Source organism: Elgaria multicarinata, chromosome 8, assembly GCF_023053635.1.
Source record: "Elgaria multicarinata webbii isolate HBS135686 ecotype San Diego chromosome 8, rElgMul1.1.pri, whole genome shotgun sequence".
Classification (NCBI taxonomy): Eukaryota; Metazoa; Chordata; class Lepidosauria; order Squamata; family Anguidae; genus Elgaria; species Elgaria multicarinata.
This window is the reverse complement of record NC_086178.1, coordinates 102415088-102436973: the sequence shown is the minus strand read 5'-3', so window position 1 is coordinate 102436973 and position 21886 is coordinate 102415088. Positions and strand designations below refer to the sequence as shown.

At 40.8% G+C, this 21886-nt stretch overlaps 1 protein-coding gene across 1 annotated transcript in view; it reads right to left on the bottom strand.

The window, feature by feature from the left end:
* The window catches only part of OGDHL (oxoglutarate dehydrogenase L), a 66232-nt gene extending 44885 nt beyond the window's left edge, over positions 1-21347 (bottom strand). The window contains exons 1-6 of the mRNA XM_063133136.1: positions 21124-21347; positions 15313-15504; positions 10510-10612; positions 9587-9702; positions 6839-6993; positions 2957-3103 (exon numbers count right to left, since the gene is read on the bottom strand). Of these exons, the coding sequence (XP_062989206.1) occupies positions 2957-3103; positions 6839-6993; positions 9587-9702; positions 10510-10612; positions 15313-15504; positions 21124-21330 (920 nt within the window). The 5' untranslated portion in view covers positions 21331-21347. The remainder of the gene's footprint in view (positions 1-2956; positions 3104-6838; positions 6994-9586; positions 9703-10509; positions 10613-15312; positions 15505-21123) is intronic.
* Positions 21348-21886: the final 539 nt, after the last annotated feature.

Here is a 21886-nt window from a genome sequence, read left to right as displayed (position 1 = left end):
GACATTAGATAAATAAAAAAGATAACTAGATCCTTGCTCAAATTGGCAATTAAAAATATATAAACAGAAACAATAGCAAAAGTAAAAGTGAGGGGCTAGGAAACAAAAATACTGGAAAAACAACTGTACACTGAAACTTTAAATTTTAAGTATGTTAAATTTATAGCTGCTACAGTTATTAATGCCATGGTAACCACTTGATAGGATTACCTCAATGCGTTATACATGGGGCTGCCTTTGAAAATGAGCTAGAATCTTCAGCTGGTCCAAAACAGGGCAGCAAGATTGTAAATAGGGACTGGTTGATATGATCATATTACACCAGTAAATTTCCAGGTCCAATTCAAAGTGCTGGCATTGACTTTTAAAGCACTAAATAGCTTGGGGCCATATTACCTGAAGAATCATCTCTTCCCATATATACTTATAATCATCTTAAAATCATCTTCAGAGATTACTAAGGAGAGAGCCTTTTCAGTGGGCCAGTTCACACAATCACCACAGCCCGCCATTGCTTATTTATGCCACGGTGGGTTGTGATGTGTGTCAGCCACCTTTTTGAATATTCAAGCCACGCCAGGCAAGCAACACAACTCATTGTATGAACCAGGGAAGGGTGGCTTATGCAAGGGTTAAACAACCCTCAAATAACCCTAGAACTGCTCATGGATTATGTGACAATTGTTTTTACTTTTGCATAAGCCAACCTCGCCAGGTTCACATCACATGATAAGCCACACCATCTGCCCACTGCAGCTTGAATATTCAAAATGGCCACCCGCACACACTGTAACCCACCATGATTTAAATAAGCCACAGTGGGCTACAATGTTTGTGTGAACCTGATTAGTGTGTTATGAGCTGTTGTGTTTTAGATCTTTCCCAGATAGTAGTGTTTACTCTGGTTTTATTCTGTTTTAAACTTTTAAAGGTTTCATAATTTTGCATTTTAGGGTTTTAATCGTTCTGAACCATTCAGACAGCTTTGGCTATTGGGTGGTATAGAAATGTAATAAATAAAAATAATAATAGATAAGGGAGCAATCCTATGTCTCCTAGATAGCATCATCAGGGGACATAGGATTTTTTGGTTTTCTGGCTCAGAGACAGCGCTTTGAGCTCAAAGCCAGGAAACTGTGGTCCTCACTACCTCTCCCTCGCAACCAGCATGAAGTTAAAAGTGGCAGCTGCTTCTCTGTGCTCATAAACGCAAGTGCAGAGAGGGCAAAAAGGGGGCAGTCCAGGGGGTCAGGAGACCACAGAAGGTGCTTTAGACAGCTTCCTATGCAATATACAGGCTCCCTCTCCCTCTTTCAAGGCTCCCCGGGTAGACGCTCAAAATCGAACATCAAGCAACAACTTCAGGATGGATGGATGGAGCATGGAGGAGAGGATCCCCTCCCTCCTCTATGGGCGCTGAATTGGATACTCGTAAGTCCCCGAGCTGGGGTGCTTACATGTAGCAGGGGCGCATCCCAAGGGTTTGCCTAAATGTTTCTAAATTGAACTTTAAAATAAGAAATGGTGGTACAAACTACTGAGATGTTTAAACATGGACATCTCTGTACAAATCTGATCTCTGGCCCCGACAGCTACCTTTGAGAGATTGTATTATATACAGGCTGTGTTCAGACAACATAATAGTCAACGGTGGGGTAATAATCAATTTGGCAGTTGTTTATCTAGGCAGTACTCCCCACACAACATGATATAATCAACGGTGGTGTGGGTTAGGATCAGCGTTGAGTTGACTATTAGTCCACGCTGAGTTGACTCACTCATCCCCTGCCTTCTCTCCTCCCTCAGTCCTCCCGCTAGTATCCCATGAGCCATTGCTTCTGAAAACCTATCCTGCTGGCTGGACTAGAATGGCAGCCACCACTTTGGGCACTCTTGCGTCGAGACTCTGTGGCTAATGAAAGAACCCACGATATTTATTTATTTATTTATTTATTAAATTTATATATTTTGTGAACTGCCCAGAGAGCTCCAGCTATTGGGCGGTATAGAAATGTAATAAATAAATAAATAAATATCACCCCATAGCCGAAGCTCTCTGGGCGGTTTACAAAAGTTAAGAAAATAACCAATAGCCAAGGAAATAACCAATGGTACCCTCCACACAACACGATAACCCGTGGAGACCGCCACACAACACAATAATCAACAATTATGCAGATAGTCAACTCTGCACACTGCTGCTTATTTGTGTTGGTTATTTCATGGAAATAACCAACCATGGTATGAAAAAGGCTTGCCAGATGACACAGTAGTCAACGGTTGACTATTTCAGCAGCGGTTTACTATTTAATCAACCACTATTGTGTCCAGTCACAGTCTCCTACAGCCATGGCAAGTTATCTGCCTATCCTATTTAAATAATTCTGTTCGTCTGTGTGCATACTTTCTTCTAGTTCTAGATATTGCCATTCAGATGACAAAAGCAATTCTTATTTGCAGAGTCCCATGAATTCTGATCTGATAACACTCAAGGCTGCCTGTTTATTTGGTGGATTTAAAATTGATCCATACTAGCTTCCAATTCCACTTCAGACTGTCAACTGACCAAAATATCCCTTAGAATTTTATGTAATTACAACTCAAGTTTTTAGCAGGCTGACATCACCAATGGAACCTTTCCTCCTGATGAAGAGGTTCTGGGGAGGGGGGATTGTCATAGGAGGACCATGGTGGAAGTGGGGAGAAACTTAAACTCCTGCCCCACAGTCTTGAGCCTGATCGACCTCCCTGCAGCTGCTATGTGCACTTATAAAAAGATTCTAAATGCATTCAAAGTAACATATAGTTTGGCCCAAACCTTATTCTACAACCAATCTTTACAATCAGGGGTGAGCAATCTTTAATCATGTTCACCAAGTCGTGCAAATAAGTACAGTGCAAATGAGTCCACTCTTACGTGATCATTATCATTAAATTAAATTAAGCAAGCAGTTACCTGTGAGGCATGCCCAATATCATATGTTCAATTCCCATTTCACTAGATTTATCAATGATGGTTTTAAGTGCAGGGATCATTACTTCACATCCTTCCAAACCAAAGCGCTTCTCTGATGACCATTTCCGAGCAAGGAAATCCTCAAATCTGTCCAAGAAGAGAGTTTGAAGAAACAGCTCTAAGTTAAGGAACTGAAGAAGCAAGTAATATGTTTATATTCATATTAAAAGATGTTTAAAACAATATTACCCAATTAAATGGAGCACTGGACACTTACCATGAAGGCATCCAACAGTGGTTAACTCCCCCTACCACCCAGGAAAAGCAGGGATCAAGTGACCTAGATTTTTACATCAGATTTGGTGCTGGTAGACTCCACCCCTAATCCCAACCATGGCTGATCTTGAGACAGAGGGAGTGTTCACACGCTAACCCACTAACCCACATTCAGTGGTTGAGTGTGGGTTGTTGTTGAAGTGTGGGATAATGTGTTGTCTGAACTCTGGACATTTTCCACAGGGTGGCTTTTTAACCATGCAGTGTGGCTTGGTAACCACCCTGAACAACCCAACAATAAAACAAGGGTTCTCAATGTGGAAGTGGGAAGCTGGAGGCGACCAACGGCCCTGTATTTGCAGGTGGTCGCAGTGTGCGCCCCAGCCTTTCCGGGAGGCATCCGTCGTTAGGATTCCAGAGGGTGGACAGGGTGTGAAGGGTAGACCCTGTAGCAGATTTCTGCGGATGGTCCACCTCCATAGGGAATCCAGAATGTTGATGGGTAATCAGATGTGAAATTTCCTTGCATTGGCCCAGCTGGGAAAATGCCTAAGGAACCAGTTTTGAAGCAGTCTCATGTGTAGTCTCGCCCATGTGACAACGGAGATCGTTGCAGCCATATGTCCTAGTAGTGTTTGGACATGGAAGGTGGTCATGGTGGGGCATCGAATGGGGCTGAGAGGGTTTTTATTGCATTTGCCTGGTTCCTGGGGAAGATAAACTCTGGCTGACCTGGCATCAAGGACAGTGCCTATAAATGTGATCGAATGGGTCGGGATCATCTGCGTCCCAGCCACACCCATGAAGTTTCTGGTTCAAGCCACAGACTCCCTGACAATTATGGCACTTGTGTGAAGCAGCTGCCAGAGATAAGTTGTTTCTTGTGGCATTTGTAACATGATGACTGCCTGATGGAAAGTACCTATGTGAGGAGCTTAAATTAGTTTCTCACTGTTTCAATGGAAGTGTCCATCCATCTTAATGAAAAGTCATTGCAAAACGCAGGCAAGAAAATATCTACTTTGTGCATATAGCAGCCAGCAGCAAATAATGATTTAATGGAAAAGTAAAGAAAAGTAACCAAACATCAACATTAAACAATCAGCAAACATCGAATTTGCACTGGGTGACACAGCTCCTTAGACGGATGTTGTAATACTTGTTTATTTGCCAGCAACAACTATCCAGGAATCCACTCCTCAAAAAATCAATAACCAGAAAAATAAAAGCTATCCTTTAGTGGCAAATCTAAGTAGCATCTTCTTTTTTTAATGAAAGTGCGGAGGCAATGTGTGCAACTGAAGAGTCTTTTAACTAATGCTGAAAGAGACATTTATAAAGCTTAAAAATACTGAACATAAAAGGAGCAAAGTGCTGTCATGATAAGTTCAGGAGCTCACCAAGGTTATATAAGGACTGTTTATGTCATGGTGCCAATTAATACTTTTATTTCATTTATTTTAAATATATATCCTATTTTCAGTCTTCCCAGGGGCGCTCAATATGGCTCACACAAGAGAATCCAGTTTAAAACATACAATAAAATATTAATACTAAACTAAAACCCATAACATACACCAGCAGCATTATTGTCCCAAAACTACCTCCAGTTGTGCTCTGTCTCCAGCTTAGTCTATTTCTTAGTCTATTTCTCAGCATGAGGCTTAGGCTGTAGTGCTACCTGGAACTCATCCCCAGTAAACATGCATAGGCTTGCGCTGTTAGTTCCTAGTAAGTGCGCAGAAGATTTCTCTGGTTGTAAAGCCAACAGTAACTGGCATTACAAAATTGAAGTGACTAATAAAAAATCCTCCTTTGACTTAACAGCTATTTATTATGGAACTAGAAAAACCATGGGCCAGAGCTGGGATAGGCCAAGTAAGAATTCTGCCAGTTTACACAACAGAGTTTACACCACTGAGTTATGCCGGTTTACACCAAGTAACTTTCCACACAGAATCAGCAAGCCAAACAAAACAGCGGCAACTCTGCTTGCGATCCACCTTGCCAGTTGAACTTGAAACTGAGCTACAGCGACAGCTTTTTATTTTCTTTTAAACAACAATATATTGTCCAGAGGCGCATTCTCTCTGCTTGCATTATTTCCAGGACTTCAAAATGACATCTAGCAATCGAGTCTATGTGTTCATCACTATTTTTGGAACCCACATTCCCTGTTATTTTAGGAAGCAGCACACACAAGGCAGTAACTTATAAAACAAAAGCCTCTCTTTTATTGGCATACACAACTCAATGACCAGGTGAAAAAGTTAGTATAAGTGTTGGTCCAAGATTCTTCAAAGCATCAACTTGGTGAGCTATGCATATATAACTTAGCAAACTGTAGTTAACAAACAAGAGGCACCATACTGTCCCCTCCCCCATGCCAAATACCACCCACCCACCCCATACATTTAATCACAGTCAAGGGGGAAATCAGCACTGGCATTAATATAAGGCTCCCTATAATTTCTCTTAAACCAGGATCTGAAATTGCCGTTTAAAGTGATTCAAATAGTGGATTAAGAAAATATGTAGCCTCCTCTACAATGTCCTGGGTTCCTTGAAAAGCAATTAGGAATACTTCTAGTCTTTCAATTTCTCCCAGTCTATACCATTCCTCTTGACACATTTCTCTTTTTCCCCCTTATCCTTTACATTTGCAGAGTTGCAAAATTCCAAGTATTTGACTCAGAATATGAATATTAAGTGATTCTATGGAAGACATGGACAGTTTGCCTGATCTGAATGCAGAATATAAGTTTCTCCAGTATGGAATGTTTGATACACACTATAACCACAGTGCTCACGAACTGACATTATATACAGTGCCAAAACAGTAGAGTTGCTGAGCACCAAAACAGTCTGTCTGGTTGTTATTCTGAATGAAATAGGCACACAGCAAGTTTCATCTGATTCCTCCTCCTGGCATTTTTATTTTTATTTTTTTTTGCGTATGAGCTGGATATTGTCAGGCAGCTTCCTGATCTCTTAAAACAGATCCTTCTAGAGTTAACCAGCAGAAGCAGTAGTGCACAATTTGTACTGTTGGTTTTTGTTTTGTTTCGCTCGCATCAGGAAGATAAATGAGAAAAAATTCTGTGTGACACATTGTTAACAGCCTGTCATTCAAATGCCATGTTAACTTGATTATTAAAAGTATCTGGCTCACATTCATTTCTCTTTTAATTAAACTTGGGCAGAAATGATCTACCGCTGTCTCACTAAACAAACACCACCACAGACGGCAAATGTTGTGTTCTAGTAACAATGTAAAACGAACCTAAATGATCTAGAGTAGACCAACATTAATTCTTATATTCATTAACTGTGATGCACATCAAGAGAACATGACCATATTTTGTATTGGCTTTTTCCTTCCACGGGTTTTCAGAAGAACGTAATTAAACTGAATGGTACTGATGCTTTACTTTCTCTTTATTCTACCTGTTCCAAGACTTGGACAAAGGCCGCCATCTCACTCTACCTGAGAAACAGCTAAAGCATTTCTTTTCGTTACTTAGAAAAGCTCCTTATGGCAATAGCTGAGAACTGCTGTTTTAGGCAAATCCCATCAGGCACCCATATCACTCCTTCCAAACATACCTTGTTGACCGCACCAATCTAGCCAACAATGTCCGTTTTTCATCATTGCTGAATTTCATGACACCTGGAGTCTCAAACTTCTGCCGGATCCAATCACACTGCTCAACATCATTAATAAACATAAATTCCAGTCCAATGTGTTGACAATATGTATTCTGGATGATAAATTATATATTTTAAAATATGTACAAATTAAAAAGTAGAAAGGTCAGGTTAAAAATCATATGGTCTAAAATACAGTACAATAGAGTTTATTTTATCATTGTGTCAAACTAAACCTCCCCACTCCCTAATTAAAACTGGTTGAAACAAAAGGGCATTCCCAAAAATATAGTCAACAAAATTTTCCATACTATGACTCAATGCCTACAGAAATCACCCAGAAGATGCAGGACCAGGTTCTCCCAGGCTATTGATTGGTCAGTTTAAATTTCTTTCTCTGAGAGCTTCCCAGTCCCCAGAGGAACACTTTTGCCTGTGAAAGAAACTCCCTTTGTCTTTGCGTGGACAACAAAAAGGCAACAACAATCTAAATTATGCCAGGGAGTCCTAGATTTGGGCACTGTATCCCCCACCAACCCACCTGAATGCGGTTTTGGTGAGTTATTCTGAGGTTTCTAGTAAATTTTTGAACTTCTCTCTGCTTAGTTGAACTGTAAATCGGAGTGGAGTTGATCCCTTGCCTTGTCTGACAGCTGGCTTCACCCATGTGCTGCACTGCTTGGCAGACACACTAACCTGGGTTTTAAGGAGTTAAAAGGAAACTATCAAGGGGAAGCTACAGGGGCCTGTCTGCCTCAACATATAGAAGCTATAAGCTTGGATTCTCAAGTAGGCAGGCTAAAGGATACTAAAAATGCACATAAGTGATGGTGGCGTTACCTCTGAGGAATCTAGACAAGGAGTGACTTGCAGTCTGTCCTATCTTACAGGGAAGTGCAGACATACTGGTTTGTCACAATCATCCACTACTTCTTCATCTTTAAAACATAATATTCCTCTCCACCCAAGGAACTAGCTCCTCCTAAGGTCCAATGCAAATGTAACACTACTCAAATGCTAACCAAGAGCAAGCTGTAACATTGCCTACTCCTAACCTTCTACTCATGCACTAATATTCCTATTTAAGTTTAGCAATGCTCAAGTATAACAACAAACCATGGTTAAGAAGTGGAAAGTATCAAAGCACAAGCAGGGCATGAGCCCATAATCCACTCCTGATTACTAAGGTACAGTTAGCATTTGGAAAGTATCCTTTCTGGATTTTTCAAAAGAACTAAATTTACTTAAACCACAAACAAAATCATACTGAGGAACCATAGTGCAATGGGGACCATATACGTTGGATATGAGACTCCAGGTCTAATTCCAGTCATCTTCAACTAAGGGCTCTCAAAATAATAAGGGTGGAAGACACTCTTGCTTGGAGAACTGGATTAAAGATCTATTAAACTATTGTGCCAGATACCCCATCTCTCTCCCCATCCTTCTATATTCCTGGGCAATAGTTGCAATCCATAATGCTCTTAGGAGGAGGAACTCATTGTTGCCAATGCCCTATCTTGGAGGTGGATCACTTTTTAAGGACAAGTCCTAGATCAGCCAAGTACTGTATATTCAACTTCACCCTTGAATTTTTTATTGGAGGCATTTGGAAGATAATACCATATTTTCCGGCGTATAAGACGACTGGGCGTATAAGATGACCCCCAACTTTTCCAGTTAAAATATAGAGTTTGGGATATACTCGCCGTATAAGACTACCCCTCTTCCAACGCACACCAAATAAAAATTAAAAAAACATCAGATTTGATTTCAGTCCTATTACCTCCTTCTCTGCCTCTCAGATCTCACACACACACACACACACAGAACACAGACCTCCATTAGGAGTTGCTCGCCCCCCCTCGCTCTCCTCCTTCCTTCCCTCCCTCGCGCTCTCGCACTCGCTTTCTCTCTCTCTCTCACACACACACACAGGCACACACACACAGAACACAGACCTCCGTTAGGAGTTGCTCGCCCCCCCTCGCTCTCCTCCTTCCTTCCCTCCCTCGTGCTCTCTCGCTCGCTTTCTCTCTCTCTCTCTCACACACACACACACACAGACCTCCGTTAGGAGTTGCTCGCCCCCCCTCGCTCTCCTCCTTCCTTCCCTCCCTCATGCTCTCTCGCTCGCTTTCTCTCTCTCTCTCGCTCTCACACACACAGAGAACTCAGACCTCACACACACACAGAACACAGACCTCCGTTAGGAGTTGCTCGCCCCCCCCTCGCTCTCCTCCTTCCTTCCCTCCCTCGTGCTCTCTCGCTCGCTTTCTCTCTCTCTCTCTCTCTCACACACACACACAGACCTCCGTTAGGAGTTGCTCGCCCCCCCTCGCTCTCCTCCTTCCTTCCCTCCCTCATGCTCTCTCGCTCGCTTTCTCTCTCTCTCTCGCTCTCACACACACACAGAACACAGACCTCACACACGCACAGAACACAGACCTCCGTTAGGAGTTGCTCGCCCCCCCCCCTCGCTCTCCTCCTTCCTTCCCTCCCTCGCGCTCGGCGTATAAGACGACCCCCGACTTTTGAGAAGATTTTCCTGGGTTAAAAAGTCGTTATACGCCGGAAAATACGGTAATAATATTCTTTTTTGTATGCTTACTGTATTTTATATATCTCCAGGGGATGAAGACTGAAAAATGTTCAGTGATTTAACTTAAGAGAACAGAGCAATACAAGACATTTCACCACACTGACCTCCAATCGCTTGATGATCTCTCGTAAAGAAAGCATAGACTCATTTCCTCCTATGAAGGTGGTTGTAGGCAACTGGAACACTTTGTCCAAGTCAGATTCATATAATCCATAAAACTCTGTGGTGTATACATCAATAGCAAGAAGGCAGTAAGAAAAATCCAAAAATCAAATATTTGCCCCAAAGCCCAACAGCTTCTTCCCCCACACCCTTTAATTACATTTCTGAATTTGCTTGAAAGAAATAGCTTTTAATCTCAACACAAACAGGGAAAAGAGGTTTTATATATTATCTTGCTTGAGCTTAAATGGATAATGAACATACATTTGGTACATACCTGAAGATGTCTGCAACTCTGAGGACAAATTTCTCAAGGTATCATGAGGATGTAAGTTAATACAGCTTCTGATAAGCTAATAAAAATAAGTCTACTTGATCAAATAGACATGGCATGAATACACATCAATTCTTGTTGTATCCTTGCCATCTCTTTTACAGCATTTCATATTTGCTTGTTCCATCTTTTTTAAATTAATCTGTTAGTATGTTGGAGTCAAGAACTGTCACATTATTTTGGAGCATCTCTTAAAATTCATGTGAGATTCTTACAAATAATCCATTTAACAAATCCTCTATTCAGACTTCTTTTTTATATAAATAAAAAAATGCAATTCCCACATATTTTTCTTCAGCAACATGTATGCTTTCTTTGTATGTATGCACACATGCAAACACACACACACTACCATAAATTAATATACAGAGTTAGAGGACCATCTCATTAAAGAGGAGTTGCCTGCCCTGGTACAAGCAGGAGGGAATATTTAGTTTTGCAATGCTCACCTAACTGCCTGCTGCACTTATTCATGAGACATTCCCCTCACCCTGGATATTAATTTATTGCAAAGGAGTTGAAAATTCTCACCCAGTTTATCTATAGTAGTGATTAAATCCGATGGAATGAATGAATCCAAGTCTGCATCCAAGATTCCTAAGGGATCCAACTGAGCCACATGGTGTCCACGGATCTGAATAGGTTGAATTGGGTAAGTAGGATGGTAGGAAAGGCAAAGAAGAAAACATCACGCTAGCAAAGTAAATCAAAGGGGAGAGCTCACCAAGGTTTGCGAGATTACACAGTTCACTCATGGAATCACCAAAAGAAACATCATTAATCCCAAGAGGGTCAAGCTGAGCTTTGTAGTGCCCTATAAACTGAAAATAAGGAGTACTGTCATTGGATACATGAACTATGTTAAACTTTCCCTTCTTTAAACGGACAAAATTAAGAGTTACTGACCTGATTCGCATGACATGGTAAGCCACGGTAGGTTCTCACCATGGGTTGTTTCAAGGTTGCTTGTCATGACATCTGAACCCAGAGCACATTTTACATCATGGGTTGTTTTCCATGAACAAGTCACCCCTGAAAACCCATAGCTTGTTGTTGGGTTGTTCAGGATGACTTGTTTTCAGGGTGGCTTGCTGTGATGTCTGAATCTAGCAAGGCAATTTCATCATGGGTTGCCCAGGAAGAGTGATGAAAAACCCGGCCACTCCTCACAATCTCGGCACTGGAAAGTGTCCCAAACGTGTTCACGGCCATTTTTTTCTGGAGCTGCACATGTGTGCACATTTAAAAGTCCACTGTTATTTGTGTAATTTTCCCTTCTGCTTTACTGCTCTGGCATGAAATTTGCATTTGTTCACTAATCCACCTCACTTACCTGCCTTGAAATTTTCTTAAGTTAACTGATCTCCCTCACTGTCTTGAAATGTGGGTATCTTAATTGACACCTGCCACTGCTCTGTTACCCATGTGTATATCTGACAGCTAAGGAGACCAGTGGAGGAAAGCAACAGTCACGAAATGGCAGGGGCAGCTGGAAGTGGCTAGCATCTGCAGGAGAAAGAGCTTTTCCAGCAGTCTTAATTACTTTGTGAAGCAGTCTTAAAAAGGTGTTCACTAGCAAGACAAGGCCCGAAGTAGGAGATGAAACTGATAAGGACAAGAGAGGGATATTGGTATATTGGGCTAAATAATGGACAAGTGGACAGAAGCATCTGGTTGGCCACTGTGAAAACAGATGCTGTACTGGATGGACCTTTGATCTGATCTAGCAGGATTCTTCTTATGTTCCTACATAAAGCCAAGTCTTGTGAACACTGATTTTAAAGACTTATTTCTTCGTATGGGCAATGGGCAAAGTGGAGGACATTTGCAGTAATGGTTGTCCACAAACATTTTCAACAAGACTTATATTTTTCTATCAGCTTTTATCTTGATCAGTTGCAAACGTCAGAGGAAAAATAAGTAAAAGCAAAGGAAACAATAATTCTGTATATAATGCAACATCTCAATGTTCCTCTGCCAGTTCATCTTTTTAATAAATAGCTATTCCCATGTGATTTGGGAATGATTTGATGTAAGTCATTTGTTTTGGCTGTATCACATAACAATAAAAAAGCTATCTACATACCAAAAAGCTCAGATTAGTGTCTATAGTGACAATATGTGTGTGTATATATGTATAAAAAACAGTTATAAGAAATTCTTCATCACATTGATTTATCATTAAGATGCAACAGCTAGCATAACAGTTCAATTATTTTCTTTTTAAAACATTATTCAGAGGCCCCATGCAAATCACTCATCTGACAATATTTTAGTTGTTGATAGTTTCTAGATTAACATCAGCAGGGAATTTATCAAAATAAAAATATCAAAGGGATTCATGCATTAAGAATATTTCAAAAGCATAAAATTAATAAGAAGATGAATAAGTAGTCACTCATTTTCAATTATGCATCATAATAGTCAATAAAATAAAAGGTAGTTTTTCAAAGATGTTTTCATACTGCTGAACCTGGATCCTATCCTTCTTGCTATTTCTGTTCACCTCTAAATTGATGGGATAACTATAGATTATCCGACTCCTTCCTCCAAGTATAGACTTCCATAACATGAAAATGACTGTTTACAGCTATACCCTGCTTTGTATTAGAATTAACGGGCTCCTGCTCCTAAATTAATGGTGCAGTCCTATTAATTGCACTGTTGTTGCTCAGAAGCCCCTGAATTCAGGGGGTTCCGAGATTCTTACAACCGGCAGTGGAGGAGATTTTGCCTCCCCGCCCAACATTCTTTGCTTTTTCCCTAGACAGGCTTTTCAACCCATCTAGCAAAAGTGCTTCAGAGGGGCAGGGAAAGAGGCTGGTGGAGGCTCAGAATAAATCATATCCTGGTTTTTCTGGTCTCCTCCCCACCTTGCCCACCAGAACACTCCCTTTTCCCCCTCTCCAAGGCTGAGTTTCCAGCTGCGAGGGGATTGGGATGTGGGTCTCTGACTTGCCCTTCCGACATCGAAGCACTGTGTCCGACCTCGGAGAGGGAAATCCGAACTATCTTGTGGTCCCTTGGACTTGGCACTTATGCAAGGACCAAAGGGTGGCTCTTTCAATGAATCACTGTAATTGTACAGTAACACACAACAAAAGTCAGTTACTTTCAAATCAAATCAAATCTCAGTATTTAAATCATAATCAAACCCTCTGTCAGAAAGAAATCCATCCAAAGCAGGCATCAATCCCAAAAGAAATCCTACAGCAAAGTGGCAATTACAAACTTTACATCAAGGGCAAGGCAATTTGTACTTGCATCACATCAGTATTCTGGCATATAAGAAGAAAAAACTAACCAGCTGTGCACCAGGAAAGGTAGATTACCTGCCTATAGTGGTGCACAGCTGTCCATGTTTGCTGATTAATGTTAAGACACAATTAAATTCCATCAAAAAGACAGAAAAATCACTGCAAACTTCAAAACAGTGAACTGCACAGGGCCCTGGTGGTGTAAGAAAGACAGCCACCATCTTTGAAAGCTGGCTTAGCCTGTTTCCAGAATTTGGCTTTTGTAAGATTGCCCCGATGAAGAAGCTCTTGGTTTTGAAACATATTGGGTTCAATAAAGAAAGTTCAAAGGTTCATTGGCACCTTTGAAAATACATTCACTTTTCAAATTCTGTCCTGTTTTGGTGCTTTCCTTCTGGTTTTTGTTTGTTTTAAGCATCTAAAAACAGAGTACCCTTCCTCCCCTTTTTTCCTCAGAGAATTCTGAAAAATAGAATTTTTAAGGAGAAAATGTTTATGCATGTTTATCGGTATTAATTTACTTCATGCCTGACCTTAAGAATATATCTTATCTCTTCAGATTCATTTGAGCGCCTCTTTTTAAAAGTTTCAAGAACAACCAACTGTTTTGGATAATCATATTTGCCACCCCACAGGGTAACATAGCTAGCTGATGTCTGTGGAGACACCTCTATTCCATGTATTTTAGGATTTCAAATAAAGAAAAAGCTTCTTTATGGTAGGGCTAATTTTCTTTCAGAACATTTTTTTAAACATCAACACAGAAAAATGGCCTACTATGATGTCGACTTGGCCTATTTAAAATAAACTATAGTAGTTGTAGTTAACATTAACCATAGTTTGTTGGTTAACCAAACATGGAAATGAATGTTTACAAACCCCTCCTGGTAGCTATGCTTGAAAGAGGGAAGGAGCCAGGACGATTTGTTTGTGTCTTGTTAAACTATGATATAGTGTGCCATTTGAATGTATCTATTATTTGGGCTCACGATTCTATTTGGAGAGAGGCTGGGAGCAGGCCTCAGACTTTTTAGTAGGGTTTATTTTGAAATATCAGGGTGCTTCCGCGTTCAAATAAACATGGAATCTCCCAATGCACTTATGACTCTATTCTCACAGTAAGAAAAGTAGAGCAAGGTCAAATCTCTTTTATTTGAATCCTTTATTATTCATTTTCAATTGATGTCTTGCCAAGTCATGTGGCCAAATATAGTTATCTAAAGCAATCTTGCTCTGAGAAGAATCCTGGGGCCCCAACTAATCTCTGAATAGGACCCCAAGCTTTATTCTTTGCCCATTCACACAAATTTTAAAAGGCCATGTAAAAGGCTTGATAGCATTGCCTATGAGGTGACAAAAGCATTCTTTAGGTCACAAATGTCTGTCTCACAATATTTCAATTTATTTATTTATTTAATAGAGTTCTATAACGTTACCAGCTATATATAAAAAACGCTTAGGTATGTTTCCATAAAGGCTTCAGCTGATACAGGTTGCTAAGCAACAGTAACAACATGTAACGTCAGCTGATACAGGTTGCTAAGCCCCTCGCCTGACTCCTCTGGGCTTTCCAAGGTAATCCTACCCCCTTTCTGCCTCTTCGCTCCCCCCCCCCCATGAAGGGGGCAGCACCATGGTCCGGAGCATGAGCGAGGCACGGCCAGGGCCCTTGGTGGCCAGGTCGGAGGCCGCTCGCCTGCTGCGAGCCCAGGCCCCGGCCTAATCTCATGCGAGCTGGGTAGGCAGTCCAAGGCTGACAGGAACCCCGGGGAGAGGGGGACACCTGCTCCCCCTGCCCCCAACCTCCCTGCCCCCCCAGGTCTGCCAGACGGCGCTGTATCGGCGGCCTCCAAGCAGCCCCCGCCCCCGCAATGGTATTTAATTAATAAACTTTAAGATATGCTACAACAGCATATGTTACGCCGGGTACAGCTAGTAATTTAAAATATCTCCAAGCATTTTAGCACATCTAATCCAAATGGCGATAAATTTCATGGGAAAGACAAGGGACATTTAATATCATTTTAATAAGAAAACACTCTGGGCAAATGATGGCATGTTGTTGCAATGCACTTACTTGATATGCTCTGATCAAAGACTGCACAGCCAGGTGATCTTCAACCAGTTTTTCAGCTTTACCTGGTGACTTAGTCAGCCCATGACTTTGGATAAGTGATGTTTTACTGGCCGAAAAGTCTGGAAAGGGGGTTTGAAAAGCTTGTCCAGGTTGAGCCCCAGTGGTAGCATTTTGGAAAAATAAATCCCAAGACTAGAAATGATGGCAAAAAGGAAAAGAAGAAAATGGGAGGGGGGAAGAGGAAAAAAGAGCTCTTTTAGACCAAACACGTGTAATAATAATAATAATAATAATAATAATAATAATAATAATAATACACAACAGGTGATAAATTCAATCCTTTCATTCCTAGTTCCTTTCATTCTCTTGTTCCTAATTCTTTTTTCTACCCCAACCCATCTTCTAGGTCCTAACCTAACATTCCACCACCATCCCTGCTTGAAGCCATTACTGAAGTGCAGGTAGAATATTATGCAAAGGTTAAAGGTCTGGAATCAGAAGCCTGCTGTAGAATTGCTTCCCAATCCCTCCCTTCTCACATTCAAATTCCATCTCCTCATTACCACAATCCTGTTATATGATCAATATAACCATGGTTAACAGTACAGAATCCTCAGAATGCTCAGTTCTAAAGCTAGGCTCAAAGTGCCCCTGGGTAAGTGTAATACTGGTTTGATGTAGGATGAGAAAAATTCCAAACCAAGAAGCGAGGAAGAACACGAACCCATGGCCTATTCCTGACCCTTTATACTAATTGGCGTAACATTATGCTGCATCAACCACACATTCCCACTACTTCTCTAACCTATCTTCAGCCCAATTCTCCCACCAAGACTGTAAGCAGCTCCACTACATTGTCACTATTCAAATTTAGTAGACTTCAAACCAATAATATGGGGCTGATATGCTTTATTTTACGTTTATTAGTAACAATGAATGGGTGCCAATTGCAAATTCAATATTAAACAAGCTTGGCAGTTTGAAAGCCGTAACTAATGATTCAGGTGATTATCCCTAGCAATGATATGAGAGAACACATACATATCATTGCAAATACAGATACGTCCTAGTGTGAAATGAAGCTAGTAAGTAGTGACACTGAAACTGAAGGTGCCCCGACAACCATAGAGAAGGCAGCTGAACTCTGTTGAGAAAAATGAGTGGTTCTCAGCATATCCTGTACAACATTTTGGGTTGCTAAAATTAATTAATGCAACCTTCCCTAACCTGGACATCTATCCAAAGCCATTAGAAACATATATGATCAATACAAGGATAACACAAAAAGTCTTCTGCCGTTCTTGCATACCTCTCACTAACAAAAATGCTGTCTGCATAACAGAATAACTCACTTTCTGTGATTTGCAAGTCAACTAAATGAGCATACAATTAAAGAGGAGTTATTATCAACTGAATCAACAGTGAAACAGTCAGCCCCAAATTGGATCATGCTCTGACCTATCACACCAGCAGCAGCACCATTACGTGGTGGTGTGGATCTTTGGTAAGTTTTAAAAAACGACAAAGAGGGAGCACAAAAGAAGGAAGGAAGCAGGGAGAGAAGTGTGAGAGAAGAGAAGTAAAAGAAAATGTGAAATATAGACCTTTCATTCCCCCTAATAGTAAACTCAGGTGGTTGAATGCTCAGCCGTTTAGTAGAGAAATGAAGCTATCCAAAAATAAGGTTATGTCTTTAACATATTCAAGGGACTCCCTAAATATGCAGAAGAACATAATTTCCAGAAGGGTAGCTGTGTTAGTCTGTTGCAGCAAAAACAAGGAGATTTCATATATTTTTAAATTATTTTCCCTTACCTTGGTGACCACTAAAACCCTAGAATTCTAGAAATGTTGGTTTCTAACAGTTATCAATGTAAGGTGTTATAATTGTTTTATTTTAAACCAAACAATCTTCATCTTCGAGCAAACAAAAACAACAAAATCATTACACAATCATGGTAGACTGGTTGCATACTTGGAAACATGGCAATAGTTATGTACTCAATAGGCAACCAAGCAGTTTTTTCAATTAATCTTGGGATAGCAATAACTGAGCCTTGTCAAACCTCCTCCCTATGATCTATGGTCCTGACACTATTCTATGAGCAGAAATAATGACACCTTTCTCAGGGCTTGTGTCATTTCATTCCCACAGCTGTTTCAGATGTTACTTTGCACTAGTGGAGCAAAGAATTACTAGGGAGGAGCAAGAAAAGCGCAAAAAGCATCTTAAGGAGAGCTAACCTAAAAGATTAATTGAGGGAAGATAGTTTCTAGGCAATTACAATTCAATCCTAAACATATTGGCAGAGTTCGGACGACACGCTAATCAACCGGGGTGTGTGTGTAAAAGGAACAAAATGGAAGTCAACCGTTGGTGAGCTTGTCGTCCAAACTCAGCCATTTACTCAGAGATTACTACCACTGACACGTACTTCTTGGCAGAATGCTTAGGATTGCTATCTTCTTAACAGCTGTGAAAAAATAACATTAAAGGGGTAGTACAAAAGTAACATTAAAAGTAACATTGAAGAAGTAATACCTTGTATAAACTAGCGGGTGCTGATTATGAGCTTTTGTCATTCTTGGTTTTGTGTGCCAAATAGAACTTGACTGCAACGGCTGAATGGCAATACTCGTAATTGCAACATTCGTTAGAATCTAGGTTTGGCCCTGCTGCTTTTACAACTTCAGTTTCCTTCACTATTGGAAGCACTTGAGACTAATCAGTTATACTGGTGTGTGTCCCCCTCCCCCCCGCCGCTTCGTGAAGCTGTTGCTATTCGGTGCAAGCTCCTGGCACAGCAAACAGCCAATCTGCTGTCAGGGGAGCGTGCATGGGCATCAGCGTGTTTTACTGCCGAGTGTTTCTTTCTTTTTTACACAAACATATCGACGTGCAGGGGCACATCTTCGACACAGTACCTATCCCCCCTGCACTGCTGTGTGTCTGCACTGGTGCGCATCTCAGAGGAGGTATTTTTTTTAAAAAAATTGGTGCCCTGTACCCATCTGTCCAGTCCTGCCCACTTCTCCCGATACCCATTTGGAACCGCCATCACGGGGCACACGTCCTCCCGCAATGGCTCCCCTTTACTTGCGGGAAACCTCCCTCATGTGTGCCCCATGAGCAACATCCCAGAAGCACAAAACCTTGCAATTATCCCTCCTCTGTTGCGAAAGGGCTGTAGGTGCAGATTTGCCCTTAGTCTTATTTGCCTGAGCTATTTATTTATAAAGTCTTGATAAGCCATCTATTTATAAGTCCTGTTAATCACCAGTTACAAAACACCCAAGGTGATATGCGATAACAAACCAGGTTTTAAAAAATACACAGAATCTAACAATACAAATGACTATGCATTTTTGCAACAACTTATAAAAGATACTGCTTTTACATTGAGTCAAGTCATTGGTCCATCTACTCCAGTATTGTCAACAATGACTGGTAGCAGTTCTTAGGGATTCCAGGCAGGATTCTTTCCTAGCCCTACCTAGAGATTCATGTGGATTGAACCTGGGACCTGCAAAGCATGTTCTTTACCATTAAGCTATAGCCCTTTCCCTGTAGCTTGAAACCATACTGCCACTTTAAATTTGTTGTGTTCTCAAGGTATTGCCATCCCACTCTGATTATTCATGCCCTGAATTGTATATTTGTATTGAACCTATACATTTGGAGCAGCTGTGCCACAAATATTCATGCCAATCTAGCATGCACTACAATATGTATTCAGCCCCCATTCCATAACCTAGTGTAGTTTTGCTTTTAGCCTAATGAGCAAAGAAAACAGCAAAGAAGGGGCTACAACATAGCCAGGCCTGGTGGATTACTATCTCTTTGCCAGCAGCGATAAAAACACCTGCACCACTTGTGGCAAATGTCACAGGTTAGCCACTTATGGGTTAGATGGTATCTTTTAACAGACCAACCAGAAAATTAAAGAGGTTAGAAACTTTCAGGTTCCACTGAACTCTTCTTTCTGGCAAAAGCAATATTCAAAGTAGGATGGAGCCATTTTTAAATTGGAGCTGAGGATGATGAAATGTCAAGATTAATATCTAGAGTGCATATGGCAGAAAACACGGGACAAATACAATTGAGCACAGGTTAGAGCTATCTCAGCATCCATTTTGTGGTAGTGATGGAGTGGAAAAAAACATTTCTCTGCCACCGATACATCTGCTTAATTTCAACCAACAGAGGTTTTTTGGGTGGTTAGGGATGTACTAAATGCAGGCACACTAGATCATCAGGTTGAACTATCAAAGGCCCATTATGACCAGTTTGCCTTACATTTTGCAGATAAAAAAAATAGTATCTGCTCTGACTTAGATGCCATAATTGGAGATGGATGAAGCCAAGGCAACATCTGGCCACATTGTTATATGTACTATTAAGCTTGTACAAGCTGTTGTTTTTATACTGTTGTTTTTATGTTTTTGATGGTTTTTAAATTTTGTATACTTTTTAATGTTTACTGTTTTTAACTTTTGTAAACAACCCAGAGAGCTTCGGCTATGGGACGGCATATAAATGTAATAAATAAATAAATAAACCTGAGGATACTGACAAGCTACTTGGAGGGTTGAAACCAACCACCTGCTCTTTGGATCCTTAGCCATTCTAGCTTTTGAAGTCAGCCAGGGCTGGGCTCTCTTTATGTCAAGGAGAAGAGAACAATTTTTGATCCAGGAACCAGATTGCACCCCCCAACCAATTTGACAATCTGGATGACATCAAGGGTGGGGGCTCAGCTCTGCCCTGAAACCTCACCTCCTCCACTGACGTCATCCACCTCTACCCTATTGAGTTTTCCTTTCTCTGGGCAGAGAGAATCATGCAGCTCCTTTCCAGTCCACATCTAGGATGACTCTTGAATTGGGATGGAAACGCAGAGTGCCACTTTCCACATCCCTTTCGTTGCTGGCACAAAAAACAAAAAAGAAGCTTACCACTGCAAGAAAGGAGGGAAATGGTGGCAGGAAGGAATACATCCCACAAGCCAGCCATGCTTCTATCCTGCCTGCCTAATATGCTACTAAGGCTGAAATGACATTTGTGAGGATGCTCTGCAGTTATTTCCTGTATGTATCATGGGAATTACAGTTTTCTGAAACTATAACTCCCGTTATGTTTGCTGGATGTTACTTCTCCTGTGGCTCCCAGAGGGTATCCCAGAACCTTTGGGATAGTACCTCACCCTGGAACAGCAGGGTGAGGATTTTTATATCTTTTTTTTTAAAGGATTATTCCAGACCTTCTCCTATGACATGATACATCAAAGCAGCAACTGAACCTGACACACCCTGCCTGAATTCAGCCAGGCCAGCTGCTACTAAATACAGCAAATAGACCAGCTAGTGATTGGGTTCCCTCCTGCTGCTAGTTGCTCACGCACTGCCTTCACAAGCTCTGTCTCACCTCCCTTTACTTTGGGGTAGGGGAGGGAAGCAGTCTTCATTTTTCAGGGAGCATTCTAAAGTATTCAAAAAAGCCCTTGACTCTATTCAAGTATCAAAAAAGAATGCTTACAGACTCGGAGATATTCCCCAATTGATTAAAGCTTTAACCCTAAATACTTAAAAGGAAGTAGCCCTATTGAATGCAGTGGGGCTTACTTCTAAGTAAACATGGAATATGCAGGGAACTGTAGCAGGAAAAGGGAAGGATATAAGCCCCATTCCATGAATAGAACTGTGATCAGGGAAGTTAGAATCTAAGGCATTATGTGAACCAAATTTAAGATTTCTAGGCATGAAAGCACCCTAATCATTTCTATATTTCTATCTATCTGTTTTTAGCATTACCTTATGCACACTTTTTGGATCTTCAAGCCATGCATAATACATTTCCTCAACATAACTTGAATTACTTCTACTCAAGAATGGTTCTGTGACTCCAGGTGAAACATAACTCCGACTTGGCAGAAACGCTTTTCTGTTTACACTTTTCTTCACCAATGAACAAATGCCACGATGTTTCAGGTTAGCCGCAATCAGCCGTAGGTGACTCATATTTGTTTCGTGGTTCAGGGTCTATTGAAAGAAAACATTAAAAAGGAATTAGAAAAGCAGCCAACACTCAGTAGGTATCTTGCAATTAAAAGCTTTCCTTTTAAACAGAGCTTATACTGAGAACCAGGTTCTTGTTTTGATGGCAGAATGCCAATTCGTAAGAAATACTTATCAGTGAACGTTATTGATTTTAACAAGAAATATTGGTGCACAGCTTCCTACAGGGCAGGAAGCTATACTTGAAATCTAATTCAGTAATAGTAGTGTTTCAAGAAGACAGTGCTATTATTGCTCATGCTTAACCATAGTTTATTCCCAATTAATATTACAGTGACACAATGTTATATGACATACTTATCAACATAAGTGATGCTTTCACAGATATTATTTTTCCATTTTGGGCTGAGTATTGTTTCGCAATGCTAGCCACAAAAAGATGTTCACAGTTAAGGATAAAAATATTTTTTTAAATAGAAAATGTTAAGCTCTGTATACATTCTACAATGATTACTTTTACATTTAGGCTGCATATTCTAAACATAATTTTCATATTTGT